The sequence below is a fragment of the Poecile atricapillus genome, chromosome 4 (assembly GCF_030490865.1).
Source record: "Poecile atricapillus isolate bPoeAtr1 chromosome 4, bPoeAtr1.hap1, whole genome shotgun sequence".
NCBI classification, from domain to species: Eukaryota; Metazoa; Chordata; class Aves; order Passeriformes; family Paridae; genus Poecile; species Poecile atricapillus.
In genome coordinates, this window is record NC_081252.1 from 43,843,571 (window position 1) to 43,862,399 (window position 18,829).

At 38.4% G+C, this 18,829-nt stretch overlaps 1 protein-coding gene across 2 annotated transcripts in view; it reads left to right on the plus strand.

The window, feature by feature from the left end:
- The window catches only part of TENM3 (teneurin transmembrane protein 3), a 419,680-nt gene that overhangs the window by 389,147 nt on the left and 11,704 nt on the right, over nt 1-18,829 (plus strand). For both annotated transcript variants that reach the window (XM_058837712.1, XM_058837711.1), the window contains 2 exons: nt 13,441-13,616; nt 14,300-14,535. In XM_058837712.1, the coding sequence (XP_058693695.1) occupies nt 13,441-13,616; nt 14,300-14,535 (412 nt within the window). The remainder of the gene's footprint in view (nt 1-13,440; nt 13,617-14,299; nt 14,536-18,829) is intronic.

The window sequence follows — 18,829 nt, forward strand, 5'->3', positions numbered from 1 at the left end:
TTATACTAATTATGTAAAGCTACAGGGAATAAGGGGCAGGGGGAATGCACTGCGTTATTTTTCGTGCCAAAACAGGATTCTTAAAAACATCCATCAGCCATCATTGCTACTTGCTTCTTTTGAATATAAAATCCCCATACATCAAATCTATGTCTGTATATTTCCCTTTTGAAGGAAAAAATAGTGACCACAACTCTTTTGCCACTTTCTATTCTAAGATCAAGTATTATTGTGATTTTTTGGTGCTGATGATTTGTAGCATTAAATCTGATGACGCTGGGTTTCAAGAGATTTCTGGTACTATTGCCAAAATAGATGGAGACCATGAATTAGCATAGAAGAGTTTGTGTGGGGGTGACATGGTGTACAAGTGTGTATCTCAGCTTCTGCATATTCAGGTTTGTAGGTAGGATGGGCTAAAACATTTTCAGATTAAATGTTTTCTATTGAAAAGAATGAAGCCTTGTTAAAATGGAAAAGTATCCCTCAAACATCAAGTGAGGAACAAGAAACTATGAAATCATTCCGACTTCATAATTTTTCAACTCCATTGCTGAATGCATTTTCTTTTAATATTACAGTTTATTTATGTATTTTATTTACTCTATTACTCAAATTCTCAAAATATTTTGAGAAAAGGATAGATTTTTATATTCCGTGGTGAATTCAGACTTTCTTCCCACTCACATGTAAAAATATTCAACTGCTTGAATGTCCAATGGACTAGAAATGCTTTTTGTCAAATAGCTTTGAGTATAGCGGTGTTTTTTCATCTTTTGATTGTCACACATCTGTTTAAGTGGCTGAAACTACACAGAGGAAAAATACTGTAGGTTTTGTAATAAAAGTCCAGTCTTAGGAGCAACTCAGGAATAGCTTTGTGAACTATTCTCCTGTGCAAATCTGGTTGTATAAGTGGAGCATGGATCCAGAGAACCTATTTCAGCTATCTCAGTAGTTTGAGAGCAGGTTTATGAAAATGATTCAACATTCAATCTTTTTTTCTTTTTCAGAACTTTTCAGTGCAAAGGGGAAATATTTGCAAAAACATTGCATCCCAAAAATTGGCAATCACTGCTCTGGCACATACTAAAGCATTTGGTCTTGTTTCTTCCCATGGCTTTCTTCCATAGTTTAAATCACACTAATATCAGATCCAAAAGAAATTTACTTTTTTATTTATTTTAGCCTGGACACTAATTAATCTATAGTTTATTTTATTTAGTCTCCTCTTTCCCTGAAGAAGGGAAGGACTGACAAGAAATATTTTTTTTACATTATTTTTGGTTTTTGCAATGAAATTGTAAGTACTAGCTTGAATAACTTAGGATATCATATAATCTGTTTTCATTGCTTACAGACTTGGGGGATTTTTAATATCTTTACGGCAATATGGATTTGTAAATTTCTGTTTTGCTAAGGGTTATGATGTACTGATCAAAACTGACGCCTTTTATTTCAGGAATGTGTACTTTTTTAAAGCACTATCGCTCAAATTCATAGTAACTATTATCTGTTTTCAGAGGTTCAAAAACTGCTGAATAAAAATTATATTAACAGAGCATTTACAAAAATGATTGAAAATGCATGCATACTAAAAAACCAATGGAGCCATATGAAGCTAGAAGTTGCCCAGATTAGGTTTTATAATGAAATTATAGTATTAAACAAGGTATAAAAGTAATCAGCCTAATCAAATTCTCTTACAAAATTCTGAGCTATCTGAGCTGGAAACTATTAACTATAACTGTGTATTATGTATGCATAATATGAACATTTAGACAGATAAATCTTGAAAGTTATACTAATTATCTGCATATTAGCATTTTGGAAGTGACACTTCCTAGCTAGCCTATATGGCATTATTTCAGTGCAGCAGTTTCCATGCTGAATTTACATACAGATAGCTAAGCCAGGTGCACAAAAGAAAGAGCATTTTTTCTTGACCTAAGTTTTGAAATACCAGAAGTAAATGCCTAAAAAGCCTTGCGTGTGCCTCTGTGCAATCGCCCAGCCCCCAGCCTGCAAGCCCGGGTCTCCGTCAAAGCCCTGGCATTCCAGCAGTTGCCAGCCAGGCAGCCGTGCCAGCCTGTGGCTGATTTGTGCTCCGTAGGTTGCTTGAGGAGCTGGCAGAGGCTGCTCTGCGAGGGAGAATCCCTCCAGGACAAGCAGCCAGCAGCGGTGGCTGCCCGGGCAGACCGGCTGGGCAGGGCTGCAGTCTGTGTGCGCATGGGAGCGCTCGGCGCTGTGCCCATCTCGCACAGACACGGAGTCCTCCCCTACAGCTGCTCTGCAACAAATCCTGGTCAGCCCAGGGTGAGGTGTCTGGGATCTGTCCCTCTGCAGTCACAGCCCGGCATCTTCTGCAGGCTCTTCTGTAAAAAGACAGGTGTTCCTTCCCTGTCAAGCTCTTCTGGAAGGTTCAGGCTCAGTGTGCTCTCCTTAGACGTGAAGTAATCCCAGTATCCACTGTTCCTTATCTCTTTTCAGCTTTCTCTCATTTTTCTTCCTCTTCTTTTAGAAGCAGTATCAGCAGGCAGAGATCTGATCCAGGCTAAGATGGCTCCTCCTGTCTGGAAATCCACTGTCTTTCTTCCATTACTCTGTTTTACTCTCCAGACCTCCTACTATGTTTCCTTACTTTCTTACCTTGTGTCTTGCTCCTTCACACATCTCCCATTATTTCCCTGAGGTGTGTTTGACTTTCCTGGTTTTTCCTTTCCCAGCAGTGAATTTCTTCGCAGTCCCCTCTCGTATCTCTTGACAGTCCATCCAATGTTTTCCCCGACACTTCATGCCCTGAGCTCATTTGTCTTGTCCTTCCTCTCTCTCTCCCACTCAATCCTTGTCTTCAAGGCAGTGCAACAAGAAGCAAAGAGAGTGACATTAGCAAGCACAGTTCTTACAAGTTTACTTTGCTCCCACAGTTAAATTAATGAGCTTTCCAGCTATTCTGGAAAGGTGGTGAAATCATGCAGAATGAGAAATCCTTACAGTAATTTATGGACTCTAGAGAATTGCAAGCAAAAATCTATTTTCACTGTGTGCTGCAGAGTTTGCATATTATGCTTTTATTAGCAATGCATTCTGTGCTGTGGTTTCCCTAAAACTCTGTGATACGGAGTCAGATATTGCCTCTGGCTTGAACTTGTTTAGTTTCCCCAAGTACCTGGCACATCATCTGTAACTGTCAACAGTTGGCAACAGAGAATAGATCGTGTTTTGCAGTTTTTCTTTTGCTTCGTCTTAATATATTACTTGTGGAGTCTGACCTGGAAATACTGAAATTTGGCTACAGAAAAGTCTATGGAACTTATGCCGAAAAGCAAGTATTTAATTTGATCAGATGAAAACCATACCCTAACAGTAGTGTCAGTTCACTTGCACTTTTACTGTATATTAAGAGGTTCAAAATCCAGTTTTCATAATTACTATTTCTGTACCTTTTCTGGTAACATTGGTGGGGGAGGGGGAGGTATTTTCCTGTAACATTTGTGTTTCTATTTGTGTTCATTTTTCTATCCCATTTATACTTCACTAGTATAAGTACCTAAAAATGCCTAGGATTCTTTTTACTTGCAGTTTTGGGGCTTTCATTGTAATTTGGTTCTGCTTATTCTTACAAATACGAGAACTTTGTACGAAAGTGTAATCTGGACTTTTTTTTATCCCTACTAAACAACACTATCTGAATATCCTTGGTATGATAGTGCTTTTTAGGTATTTTTATCCTTTTACTACCAACAGCCTTTGGTACCTTCTGCTTTTACTGCTGCTGCTTCTTGCTTCATCAGTAAAATGAGTAATCAGTAAAATGTAGTGTCTATACATATTTATTCAAGCACTTTTTTTTAGCCAATTATCTTGTTCTTGCATTGTCTTTTATGGAATCACATGAACCCTTGATTGCAAACTGTGACATACAAGTGCAGTGTCTTTAATCTTCCCATCCTATGTATACTCAAGCAACAAAAAACATTCTCTTCCTTCTTAATTGTTTCTGAAATGTCTTTTGGGGAATATTTTTGAGCTATGCAGTCCTTGCATAAATGCCTTTGTATCCACATTGCCTGGCACAATGCAGCATGCAATACATATGTTTCTCTCTTAAAGCATATTTGCTTCTCCCCCTCTCAATATGACACAAATTGAAGATCTAGTAGCTATAGCCTTCTCTCACATCTTCATGTAGACCCATGGAGGCAAGGCTGGCCAGAAGGCAATTAAAACTCCCTTTCCATTCAAACAAGCTAAGTATGCTCTCTAACCAAAGAGAACTTGTAGGGAAATATATCAAGCTGATATATTTAATTTGTGGTTTTTTTGACTTTCCACTGAATACATCAATGCTACACAAGTATGTAACCATGTTTCATGCAATTTGCAATTTCTGAGAGGAACTTAGATGGCTGTGCTTGCTGACAGGACTTACCATGTTTCTTCTTAAGATAAATCATTCAATGCATTTTTTAAATTCCTATCTTCAACTTTAAAGAATAGAGGTTATGTCTCACAGTTTTCTAAACCAGAACTGTAACTTAGCTTTACAGTAGATGTCATAATACATTATATTATTTAGTCTTTTAACACTGGAGCACAAGTTTGCTGTTTCAAACTCATCCTGCTTAATAGAAAAAACAGCCATGTTAAAAATAATCCATGTAACATTAGATGCAAATAAGAAATTTTTTTGAGAACTGCAGTGTATCCCCTAATTTCCCCGATAGCAGTAGTATGTCTCATCTAATAGACATTCACCCATTTCTTCATTCTTGAATGTTACTGTTTCTTCTCCTTAGAACTAGACTACATAATAAAAGCAGACCTGAGAAGCCATTGAATAAATAAAACCATCAAAATCAGAATGCTGAAGACACATATCAATATTATTACATCTTACATTTAGGAAAAAGGAAGAATTTCTTTAATTTCTGTCAAGAAAGTCAGCATGTGATGTCTGGTTTCAGAAAGCACTTAGAAGTAAGGATAGTACCACAAAATAAACAATTTTGTTTGTATTAATGAAATAAATGTCCTGCACTGTCAATCCAGTCAGCTCTGCCCAGGCTCCTGAAAGTATGTCTCACTTCTGGCTTTATGAAGGACTTCACAATAACATTTGTTCAGTTATTGATATGTTAATGTTCTTGTTCCATGGTAGATTTTTTTGTCAAACAGAAGTGAGGGAGGCTAGAGTCAAGCCAGCCCACCCTCCTTCATGCTCACTTTGCAGGGAACCTGGTGTGGTGGGGGTGGAAGGACAACTCAGGACCACATGTGAAAAGGCTAATCTCTGTTTTCAGTCATGCTATATTCAAACATATTTTCAAGCCCCATCAAGAGGTTTGGTGTTCCTTGATGTCCCAGTGAGGCCAGACTGTTCAGCTCTCTAGGAAGCCTACAAGGGATATGCAGTTTAAAGTCTTACCTTAGGAGTCCCCTCCCAGGAATGGAAAGTCTTTTATTTCTGAAGCCTGCATTAATTGGGTGTGACTTGTAGTCTGCAGGAATAAAGTTCTTATTCTAAATTAAACCACAGAACCTAAATCTAACAATTATTGTTTACTATCTTGGTATTCCACTGCCCTAAAAGGAAAGAAAATACGCACATATAATTTTGATTTCCTAAATTTGCTTTTCAGACATAATGTAATTTAATAAGTTGATTTGTCCACTTTTTGTGACCCTGTAAAAATAGCTTTATTGAGTTTTACCTTTCAAAATAAAAATAAATTAAATAAAATCTCCACCCTACCAACAAATAAGAATTAAGGGGGAAAAAGCAACATTACATCTTATTCTGTGAACAAAAAATCTGGCCAAACAGACCAGCCTTACATCCTTTTCTCACTAAAGGCCTGCACACTCCATTCTGACAGTGTAAGCAGACCTTACAGCAAGGAACAATTTGTCACACAAAGTATATATACACCAACATTTCTTTTATTTGAAAGGCCATACTCCGGTATTTATATTGACAAGGCACACAGTTTATTTGTGCAGTAACAGATGAGCTAAAAAGGTGGGGGAGGTGACACACACAAGGCAGCAGCCCAGAGGAGCCCTGAGGTTAGGGAAGCTGCCTGCCGGCACACCCTGGCAAATCCAGAATCCATCCTCTGTGCATCCAGCAGGGCTCAGGGGCAGTGAATTCCCATTACGGGGAAGTTGAAAAGTGAAGGATGAGTGTTGAGGTCTTGTAAATAACAGCCTAGCTACTGTATTTAATCTCATCTTCATAAGAACGAGCCCCCTTGAATTGCTTCTGAATTGGCTGCACTGGGTTCGAAAGAATGTGAGCTGCTGAGGCACACCCCCAGCTCTGGAAAGCTGCTTCATCCCTGAAAATGCCTCTCATGTAAGCCACACTGCCTACATCCTGCTGCTCCCAGTGCACCCCTTCCCCAGGCACATACACTGGAGCTGTCCTTCCTTCTCTTCAGAAAGCACCAGCTTCATTAACCCTGTTCATGTGTGCATGTAGGGTGCATGTCAGACATGTGAGTTGGGAGAGACTCCTTGGTTTTGTTGCTCCATATGAGAATATACATGGCAGGTGTTTGCTGCAGCCATCAGCACAGCATGGAGGGCTGCAATACCATACAGCAGTGAGTGAGAAGTTTGGCAGTATTCTGGCAAAAAGTAAGGCATCCTCAGCAGGTATTGCTTCTTTCTCCACAAAGCACCACTCCCCCAAAATACCTGGCTCCAAATACCTGGAAGTAATTTTGGATTGGGCTGTAAAAGTGGTCAATCTAATGCAGCACAAGCACTGAACTCCAGCTTGTTTGTCTGGTTGTGCAGTGAAGTGGAAAATGAGCATCAAAACCTTCTCCGTATGGGAGTGAATGAGCTATCATGGGAAAAGGTGTTGATTCATTCCTTTGAGCTCCCTTTCCAACAGACACATTTCCTGCAGTGATTCTCATTTAGAGTGTGCCTAAATGTTGTTTTGTAGATGAGTTATGGCTGTCAGGAAAGGCCTATTTAAGTGAATTGTTCACGTCTGGTGTGCTGAATGCCAGTTTACAAAAAAAAGACCAAAAACGGTCCTTTTAACATTATGAAAAAATAGACACACCAAATAAAAAGCCTCAAGAACTGCAGTTATAACAGAGTAAGGTGAAAAGAGAAATTGTCAATCACTTTCCAGCTGAGGAAATCTCTTCATTAAACCCAGACTAAAAAATTCATCCTGACCACATTGTTAAGATAAAACCATTACCTGAATTATTTAACCAGCTGTGCAAACAGTTTTAGAAGATTTCTCCAGATGAAAACAGGGTAAAGACCCTTTCCCTATGAAAAAAGCCATCAGATAAAGGAACAGGAAAAGCTTGAACTGTCTTACAGTTGGTTGGACAGAACAGAGAAATATAGCTGATACAAATACTTTTAATGACCTTCTAAGTTAGGTGGTTTTATGAGTTTGCATTTTCTGCCCAAATTCCATTAAAAAACAAGTAGGCATATGCATTTCTGTCCAGAATTGGGATTCTGGCTGTAGTTTAATTTAGCTCTTTCCTAGAATCACCTATTTCCTGTAATTCCTGTTTGTCCACTTTTTTCTCAGAGCTAGGCAGAACAGAAGAGAAAAGGAAAATAAAAAGACACAGGTGAAAGGAAAAGGAGAGGGAGAGGGCAGAGGCGAAAGGAAGATTTTTTTTTTTTAATATATTTAGAATTCTGTAAGATTGGAAAGAATATTGATTTTTTTTATAAAATCATGGAGTATTCTGAGTTGCAAGGGACTCACAAAGATCATCAATGTCCAGCTCCCAGCCCTGGCCCTGCACAAAACAGCCCCAAGAGTAACACCATATGTCTGAGAGTGTTGTGCAAACAATGCTTTATTTCTGTCAGGCTTGGCTCTGTGACTACTTCCCTGGCGAGCCTGTTCCAGTGCCTGACCATCATCTAGATGAAGAACCTTCTCCAATATAAACCATGTCCAACATAAACCTCCTCTGACAGAGTTTCATGTCATTCCCGTGGGTCCTGTCACTGGTCACCACAGAGAAGAGATCAGTGCCTGACCCTGCACTTTCTCTCGTGAGGATGTTGAAGACCACAGTGAGGTCTCTCCTCAGTCTCCTCTTCTCCAGGCTGAATAGACCAAGTGACCTCAGCTGCTCTTCATGGGGCTTCCCCTCAAAGCCCTTCACCATCTTCCTTGCCCTCCCTTGGATGCTCTCTAACAACTTTATATCCTTCTTATATATTGTGGTGCCCAGAACTGCCCCTCGAGGTGAGGCCACCCCAGGGCAGAGCAGGGTGGGACAATCCCCTCCCGTGCCCAGCTGGCGATGCTGGGCGTGATGCACCTCAGGACACGGCTGACCCCACTGGTTGCATTTTTTCTCATGCTTAACAATATTCCAGATAAGAGAAAAAGAACAATCCTATCACTTCTTACACAATAATAAAGTAAAATTTTAAAAATCCACTTTTCATAATTTACAAGCTACTAATATATACCAAATTGTCATTTGCTTTCTTCTTGTTAAGCAAAACAAAATATTAGGAAGACATAATACCATATTCTTTATTGTTTGGGGTTAAAAAAAACAAATTGTTTTATCTCCAAAGGAAGTCATTGTTTAGTATTTCAGGTTTACTATGAATTCAAAAGCAAGATGCTAAACCTTTTAAGATACAAATAGAAATGTACTGTATGGAAATAAAGATTTATGTGCAGGTTATAAATGAGTAGTTATGGATCCACTGAAGTGTCTATTTCAATCAGACAAGATAAGAAATGAAAAAAAAGGAGAAATCATTTCTGTCCATGCATTTTTAGATAATTTTCACCTTTCTCATTCTTAGCAGGCTCATTCAGTCTCTCTACAGACACATAAAAAACAAAAATGCATATCAGAATGAGGAAAGTAATGTAAAAATTGAGTAAAGGAAAAAAAAGCAAAATTCATTACATTCAAGTTGAAAGTTTTTTTCTTTCTTTCTACAACCTACATAATGGTTAAAGGTGGCCAGAACTATAGCATCCAGTAACTTGCTATGCCAAATTTTAAACCAGTGGGGGACAGGAATTCTCCCTACAGGTAATGAAATTCTAATAAAAGTGATGTGATATGGGCTTCTTTCCTTTTGATCAGCAAGATAACCATTTAGATACTGGTTGAACTTGCAGTCAGAGTGCTACTAGAGTGGCTTTTCTTTACCATAATTTTCCAACTTTGAATTCATATTCATTTGGGAGGGACTAAACTTGCAGTGCGCTATGGAGGCTGAATACAAACAAAAGAACGTATTTGGAAACCAAAATTCTGTAATGTTAAAGACAACAGTCCTCTATGTAAATGTAGCTTAAATGGCCCCAACAAGCCAAGGGAGACATTTCATTGCCAGGTTAGGACAGATTTTTCAGCATGTTGTCAATGTGGTATGCACCTAAAACAACACATTGCACTCCTGAATGTCAACCTTGAACCTTCTGTTCTCACCTGCCAAGAAGCAACACTCTGGTATAAAAGGCTTCCCATTAATAGTTTGAAACAAGTAGGGTAATGTTCCATAAATTTTTTAGCCACTCTTGGTAATCTGAGATGCATAGAGGAAATACCTGATGTGAGTTGAGTGAAAGTGTAACAGTACTTTTCTCTTTCTACTGTCAAAGTTATACATGTCTATATTATGAAATGCATTCATGCTTCATTTCTCTATTACAGTATCCCAACTAATAGTATAATCTGTAACCAGTCTTAAATACTTAATGTGCATTTTGACTGTAAGTCTTGTTACCTGAAATGTGCTGGAAATGATGTGCCTTGCTCTTCAACATGACATGTTTACAACTGAAAAAAAAAAAACATAGAATTTATTTTGTTGAGGGATTGTGCTGCAGAGGTCTGGGGAAAACAGTATCAGTCATAACTTAGCAACTGGCTTTAGGTGCAGCCTTTACTATACACTTTACTTTTACAGCTCCCTTTTCTACATTGAAATAACTTCTGATATAAAACATTAATAGTGCTCTGCAAGTTGGGGTTGAGCTAAATGTGCTACAGACTAAGATAAAATACACTTGAGAAACAAGTCAAAAATAAAGAAAGTAGGACATTTCCATCTGTGGCAAGGCTTACTAGAAAGTTATTACTGCATAGTGAAGTGTCCTACATAGCCTAGAACAGAAAATGGTCTGGGAAGGCATGTAATTAAAACTGAAGGAGATGAACAATGGAAGAGAGACTTCCAGCAGGTGAAGAGCAAAAGGTCGAGAATCTGGGAAGCTGATAATCATTATCTCTGAGAAATTCTCACTGCAGAAATGGAAAACTATCTGGCACTGGCAGCTCATCCTAAAGAAGAAAAAGGATTGATCTAAGGGAAACTTCAGCTAGCAGTGGTGGCAGCTGCCCCCATTGCTGCTTTCGTAGTTATTGACCAAATATGAAGATTGTTGCATTAATGCCAACAGAAATGAGCTGAGCTGAGTGGATTAATGCACACAAGGTCACGTCCAGGGAGCAAGTTTCTGGTTTAGATTCTTGAAAAGTTTATGTGAGATTCACTCTTGAGGAATTGAAGAGGTTGGTGGAAAGTCTTTGCTGTGGAGCCTGGCAAAGGAGAAAGATCAGAGGGTTCCATGGAAACACATGTGCCTGAGCTTGTGTTTGGATGAAAAGATCAAAGAGGCTGTGAAATGGCAAATATAGGCACTCGCCCTCTAGACTTCAGATCTCATTCCTTCTAGGGCAATTTCAATATTAGAACACTAGGCAGATAAAAAGAAATCTCTCAGTCTAAAACTGACAATCTTGGATGAATAAATTCACCTTGGCAGCAGAATGCAAGGATATTTGAATGTAATAAGAAAAATGGCTGCAGAATGCCCAAAGGTATGAGTGATGTTGCTATGCTGTGCATTGATAAGGCTTTGATTGTGAGCAAAAAGATAGCAAGTATAAAGTAAGTTTAGTATTCGATATACAGTGAACAAAATGAAGGACACACATAGCAATCTGTCATAAAATGGAATATGTAGTGAATTGTAGGAAGGCCTATTTCCCCTTTTTCTTTTTGTTCCTGGCTATAAAAGCATGAGAAATCCTCTTCTTACCTTTCACGTCTCAGTCACATTTTCTTCTTGCACTAGGATGCCTGAACCAAGCAATCATGGCTTTTAAGATTCTTTCAACTTTAAAGTCATATTTTAAGAACATGAATGTGTAACATGATTTCTTGCTGGTCTTTGAACTCTCCCCCACTGTAATAATATTAACTGCTTATCTCAGGCTCATAATGTGCCTTCCCATATTTGTGAAAGACAAGACCAGTTCAAGAACTATAGGCACAGTCAAAAAATAATAATGTGGAAGCAAGAATGCATAAAAGAAGGATAGCACAGTTCAGTGCTGCATACTTCACTAAAGCCGCACACTGCACTGAATACTACTGATGTGTAGCATTTTCCAGCTCAGGTGGTATACTGGGAAATATGGTAATTAGTTTCTCACAAATACTGTGATTAAAAGGGTAAAAAGTTCTTACAGGGAAATCTTACCTTCTGTTGCTTTAGTAAGCATTGTTTAAAATAAAGACCAGTACTTCACTACTGCAATCAAAGGATGGAAGTAATTCCCAACAAAGTAATTTGGTACCATTTTCAAACATAAAGCAGAAAATATAAAAGGACACTAATTGGACAATATATGCTCCCCAGGGAGCTGGAAAGGGAAGTTGTGCATGAAAATAAGTTCTTGGAACTGAGGCATGAGACTGAAGGTCATGAATAGGCTAGCAGTCACATTCATGCAAAAGGAACTTCGGTATGTTTTTTTGGTCTCCTGCATAAATGGAATATCTCAGCTTGCCAAGTCCAGTATGTGAAAAAAAACCACAATTAGGGACAGAAACACACTGGAAGAAACCCCATTGTCTTGAAACACTTCAAGTACTTAACTTCAAAAAATAAGTTTCCTCACTTGACTTCCCTGGCTTGCAGTATGGTTTCTGATTTTTAAAGATTTTTTTCTCTTGCCTGTTGCTAAGTGAAAGTCTTACATAAACAAAGGAAATCAACTGTGCTAAAAGGATGGAATGACTGTATGCAAAAAGCTGTCAAATCTACAGAGTAAGCAAACTGGAAGAAAACATTTCTTAACTTAATCCTTTCAGTTACAGCAATGCTGTGCAGTACTCATGCTGTTCAGAGAAAGTTAGTGTTGTGGGTTACAGCTGTTAGGATTAATTCTCTCATTTTAACAGAAAGAGTTTCTGTAGCCTCAGTGATATGCTTGGGGCTTTTGGGGGGCTTTTTTTGGTTTTGCTTTTCTTTTCCAGTAGGAGCAATTTTGATGATAAATGCCAGCATGAAATGTCTAGCACACTGTGAGGACCTGCAGGGTCATGTTCTAGTTACTTTAAGAGACTAAGGCGTTGTTCAGTTTACCACTACATGGTCACAGGAGAAGGATGGAAAACTCCTGAGAGCAAACAGGTCATATGTGGGCATGAAATCATCTTTCAGATGCTTTTTTCTCTCTGTTGCAGCTATGAGCAGGCTATACTTCAAGACAAGGACCTTCAGCTGAACACCTAGGCTGACAAATCAAGACTCTAGTACTGGAATAGCTAATCTTAAAGACAAGCTTTATGACCAGAAGCTCAGACAGTGCTTTACCTCTCTCTATACTGTGGCCAAAATGGTTGTTTGGATGTAAGCATGGTCTCTGGTCATGTACCAAGATCTACTTCAATTACAGAAATTCTATCTACCTATTCCTATTAAGTGGATATACAGCTGTTGGTTTAAATAAATGCCAGTAGACACAGAAAAAAAAAACAAAACCTCATGGTTTGTGTCACAATTCTCAAACCATGATTTGCAGGCAGTTAACAAGTTAGAGATGCTAGCTGTTCTGGTTTCCAGCTTCCAGAAGCTTAAGTAGATTAAATATTACCCCAGATTCTGCTCATCTTAATACATGGGAGGTTGAGCACTCAGGAATACAGGTGTCCTGCATATTCCTTGAATAGGAAAGGCCTAAGAGACACTCTTATTAAGATACCCCTTTTTCAAAAATGTTGAGGATTCCTACAGTAACAGCAAAATCTAGTCCAGTAAGAGGGAGTGAGTACAGAATGCTACAGAATTTAGCACAAATAAATATGCTTCCTTTGAAATGCTGAATTAGATGTGCAGCAGGATCTGGTCACACTTCAAAGAATAATATGCAGAGCTGAAGATCCATCTGTTTGCTCTTGCTATCACCACTGATGCTGCTGTATGTTAAGCAGTCTTTTGAGTACTTCAAAGCATGTTTGAAGTCTTTGCTATGCCTATCCCATGCACACAAAAAAAAGCAAAAGTGCCTTAATATGAGTAGCTGGCGTTTTTGTTCATTTTAGTTGTAAGTGAAAACTATTTGTTCCTGCTATGTATCATTTCTGGACTTTTTTTTTTTTTTTTTTTTTTAGCTACGATAGCGAGGGCCGTCTAACAAATGTAACATTCCCAACTGGAGTTGTCACTAACCTTCATGGGGAAATGGAAAGGGCCATTACAGTGGACATTGAGTCATCCAGCAGAGAGGAAGATGTCAGCATCACTTCCAATTTATCATCGATCGATTCTTTCTATACCATGGTTCAAGGTACTGTAAACAAAAGATTTCTCAGCAGATACCGGCCTGAAAATTGGTTTCTTGTGGTACAAGCAGCTCCAAATAGAAGTGAAACTTTAGGGGCATAGTGGCTGGAGAAAGGGCTGATACATACACGGTTTTACACCTATACAGAAACAACTGTTCTGGAAAAGCAGTAGTTGCAACAAAAGTAGCATTAAGTTTTTCAACCAAATAGCTTTTGTAAGCAGCTATGGGAAATAGAATACTTACTTTGTATTAAAAAGGAATCTTGGAAAGAAGAGATGGATTGAAAGGGAAATAGGTACAGAAATAGTATGAAGTGGTATTTAGCTTAAAAATATCATAATATCCCAGCAACCACATCCTTGCAAAAGTGAGTAGTGATAGTATGCATAGGATTAGGCCAAAAATGCCTAATCAAATAGCAGAGAATGTGTTTTGTGCCAGTCCAGAGAATATACTATGAGGATAAGGCTTTGTTAGGTGCTTAAGTAACTTTGATGATAGGTCCTAAAGGCATTTTTGCTCCTCTGGGATACACTTATTCTTAACAATCTCACCTTGGCTCTTTATTACCTTTAGGTCAGCTATGTGAAGTCAAGGATGCACATATTGCATAAAGTATCCAGTATAAAGGCAGAGTCTTAACCAATGTAGGTGACCTGAAATTCTTTTTTTGTCCTTTTCAGATCAGTTAAGAAATAGCTACCAGATCGGTTATGATGGCTCACTGAGAATCCTGTACGCCAGCGGCCTGGACTCACACTACCAGACAGAACCACACGTCTTGGCTGGCACTGCCAACCCCACCATGGCAAAGAGAAACATGACCCTCCCAGGGGAGAATGGGCAGAACCTGGTGGAGTGGAGATTCCGGAAGGAGCAAGCCCAGGGAAAAGTCAATGTCTTTGGCCGAAAACTTAGGGTAAGCACACAAGCATGAGTGGTATCTACTGCATTCTCATTAAGGAATGAGGAAATGTAAATACATTCCTCTAGGTATTGCCATCCAGCAACCACAGAATATTTACTGTGGACAAGCTAACTGTAGATCTGGAAGTACTTGTTTTTATTATTTTATTTATTGGCTGTTTTATTTATTAATTGCTCCTTTCTGTGTGTCGTGGTTTAAACCTGGGCAGCAGCCAAGGCCCACACAGCTGCTCACTCACTCCCCCACACAATAGGATTGGGGAGAATTGGAATGGGAAAACCAAGAGAACTTGTGGGTTGACATAAAGGCAGTTTAACAGGGAAAGCAAAAGCCACACACACAAGCAAAGTGAAACAAGGAATGAATTCCTGGCTTCCCATGGGCAGGCAGGTGTTCAGCCATCCCCAGGAGCACAGGGCCCCATCACAGTAACAGTGACTTGGGAGGACAAAGCCATCACTCCAAACCACTTTACATACTGAGCATGGTGTCACATGGTCTGGAATATCCCTTTGGTCAGTTGGGGTCACCAGTCCTGGCTGTGTCTCCTCCCAGTCTCCCATCACCCCCAGGCTGCTCTCCAGTGTGGCACTACCAAAAGCAGAAAAGGCCTTGGCTCTGGGGAAGCCCTGACCAGCAATAATAAAAAATTTTTAGGTTATCAATCCTGAGTTCAGCACAAATCCAAAACATAGCCCTGTACTAACCTCTGTGGAGAAATACCCCAGCTAAAATCAGCACTCTGTGAAATTTAAACTGTTTGATTTAGCTTGGAATGGCTAAAAAGAATAATTTCCTGCTTTCCTTCATTGTTTTTCTTTCTGGTACTAAATTAATGTACCTGTTTCAGAATCCTGTTTTAAATTATTCTACCGTAAGTTAGCACAATCCCTGGATTTTATTTTTTTTTTTATTTTAAATGAAAATTGTACTAAGTCTTACTCTTCCAGTAGAAAGGGTTTAATTGTGTGTGCATGTGTATGGCATATTCCTCTAACATATGTCTTTACCATTTTGTTGGCATTTCTTCTTCCTATATAGTGAGTGAAATAAAAGTAGGAAGCAAACTATGATTTCTGACAGCCATTTGGTAAAGACAACACAGATTAAGCATTTAAAATTGTGTTGCCAGGAGACCATTTCAAGACCACATCAAAAGTCTGACTTACTATTAGAACTGAATTCAGTTCTTAAAATAAGGCCTAGGCAGTGTATAAAATGAAGGTAAGTCATCTCAGACCACTTGACTTCTTGCCATTTGAAATCTTAAAATATTTTGTATCTTCCATTGGGAAAAGAAAGGAGGGGATGCTGTTATGCAGGTCATATTCCTCTCTACCACTTTCTCTGCAAGAGGAATGTATTTATTTTCCAAGAAGGAAGAACAACTATGCACAGTAGCAGCTGTTTAAGAAATATATTAGTAACTACCTGTGGCAGCTATCTTTCATTCATAAGGAAGAGGAAAAGGAAGCCATAATTCTGAAGTTCATCCTTGTGGTTCTAGTTCATAGGCATGTCATTATATACCACAGTGGTATAATACGCCTGCCAAGTCATTTGCGAAAGAAGCCCAAGAGAGGTTTGGCAGTGAAACAAACCACCACAAGTGCAGCTCTCAGAAGTGATGCTAAGTTTTGGCATTTGAGTGCAGAGGAGGTAAAAGTTAAAAAGTGGTGGAGGTGAAGTTGTCATAGGCAACTTTAACTTAGAAGAATTAACCAAAAAAAACAAAAAAAAAGAAGAGCATACAAAAGAGAAAGGTTTAACAAGATGGGAGGGAAAATGAAAGATTACATATAAAGATAAAGTAATACTAATGTGTACATAGAAATGGGAGAAGTAGGGCAGGTGTAGAATGAGCTAATAAGAGACAAATGTCTCAGAAAAAAAGGAAATAAACTTGTCAGCAATGAAAACGAAAAAAAATAAAAAGGAATGTTTTGTGAAATTTATTTACATGGAGACATACCACCGAAATGTCTGTTGGGGGTGGATGGGGGGATGTAGGGAAGCAGAAAAAGAAAACAAGAGAAAGAACAACAGGAATAATTTATGGAGCTCATAATTTCCATTTTGTACAGGCAGATGTGTCATCAACGTTTTTCTGCAAAGACAAATGTAGAAAAAAACAGTGCCAAAATGTATTGCCAGTAAAGGTACTCATCTCTGTGACCCTGTGTTATATACATGCAGTATCTAATGTTAAAAAGTACGCTTGGTTTTCTATCTTGTATTAATTCTACCTAGTACTAGTAATTTTTCTAAAGAAATTAATTAGGAATTATGTTGCCCTTCCTTAACTCAACAGTCTTCATTCAATCTTGCTTTTGTTCTGACTCAGTTTGTAATTGTTCAATCCGCTAGTTCTTGTCTGGAGCTGTATGTTTGGCCTATAAGCTGGTCATAGGCAAAGGTCCTGCCAGTCCTCTGCATGAAAGAACCTTTATAGGGCCTTTGTATTGAGGATCTCACAAAGGTCTCAGATAAAGGAGCTGGTATGAACTCTGTCTCAAGGGATGCACCCTTGAGTATATAGGTAACACAGACAAGGGAGCTCACAAGAGGCATCTCCTCTTGAGACCTGACATACTCCAAGCCATGCAGAGGTTCCCCAGTTTTCACATTACCTCTTGAATCTCTCTGTAAGACACAGCAATATATTCCTACTCCTAACAGAGGAATCAAACATTTCATATTTCTCACTGGAAAGAAAAACAGTAATTAAAGTAGAGGAGGATAGGTGAAGACATAAATTAGTGAAACGTATCAGGACAGTAGGTAAGGACTGTCAAAAGACTCGGTTTTGTGTCATTAAGTGTTTCTTCACTGGAAGTTTCCTTGAGTACAGTTTCTATCATAATGAAATACAGAGGTTTCAAATGTATTTGGAGTGTGGTTATCTTGGACACAATAAAAATATTCAGCTTTTCCTCTAAAAGTATTTTGCCAGCAGAGATGTTATTAAGAAGTACTTCAGAGGAAGGCACTTCATTAGCTGTGTTAGTCCAGCCCTACACTGCCCAATGAAACAAATTATATCACCAAAACTTATTGTTACTCTAATTGCCATCTCTATATTGAGATTAGGCAAGCACAACCAAAATGTCACCAAAAGCTCCTGCCTGAATGCAATAGCTCTGTCAGCAAAGTCTGAAAGCATGAAACTGGCTGGAACAAGAGGTATTTCCTTTCCTTCTCCTCATATCCTGCCCTTACACAGACCAGACAGATGGGAACTGAAATCCCAGTTAGCAGCTAGGGCAGTGAGACAGAGGATTAAGTACTTTGTTGCAATTTATACAGGAAGGATGTGCTTAGCCAAGAAATTAACCACAATTGCTTGGACGTCTGCCTTAACCATAAAACCACCCTTATTTCTTTGCCAGTTCAGAAATCAGAATTGTCCATTTTAACTTCAGTGTCTAATCCTGAGAGGTGGACAAGAAAATTTATAAAAATCATAATTAAATGTAAAATAACGAAGGGAAGGTGGAGAGAAAGGGAACAAAAAAACTCAGAGAAGCAAAACAGGCAAGGAAGGACATGCAGAGATGAGTGCAGGCATATGTGGGGGACACTGGGAAAAAAAAGCCAGAGATAAAGAAAATTTAAAAGTTAATTTAGGTAAATGAGCTAATATTAAATGTTGGAAAATTTCAAGAAAAACTCTCTGAAAACAAGTAAAAAAAATATTACAAAAAAGGAGTTGAATGGAAGTACTTCACAACTGAGTTTAAACTACTTCTAGAAGCAGTCTTTTAGCATTAATTTTTCATATTTTATTTAGATAACTTTTGATAGTTAAATAGATAAAACAACTATTCTGCATCTGCTAGACTTTGTATTCTTTACTTATGAAATTTACATGAAAGTGTGATTTTTTTTTTTCCTAAATTGATAGTGCAGATTCTTCTCATGCCAATTTCATATTAACGAAAAGAAAGGTATTGTACATAAATAGACAGTCTGAGCAAAACAGAGCATTTGGAGGAACTTTTTTTTCCTATCTGCCTATGACCTATCACCAGCACTTTAATACATTTTATACCAATAACAAAGGATCTAATTTATATTGATCTTTTAGAAGATTATCAGCCTCAGGGTGTAAGTACCAACATCAATGGCATATAGAGTTTTGAACATTCAGCCTGAAAAATGCAAAAATCTTCCAGTCATTTCTTTGGTGTATCCCTATCTATTTTCTAGTCCCTTTCTGACTGTTATTTAGCCATCTTTATTCACCCTTTGTAATGTATATATGAGGTACTTAAAAATGAATTAA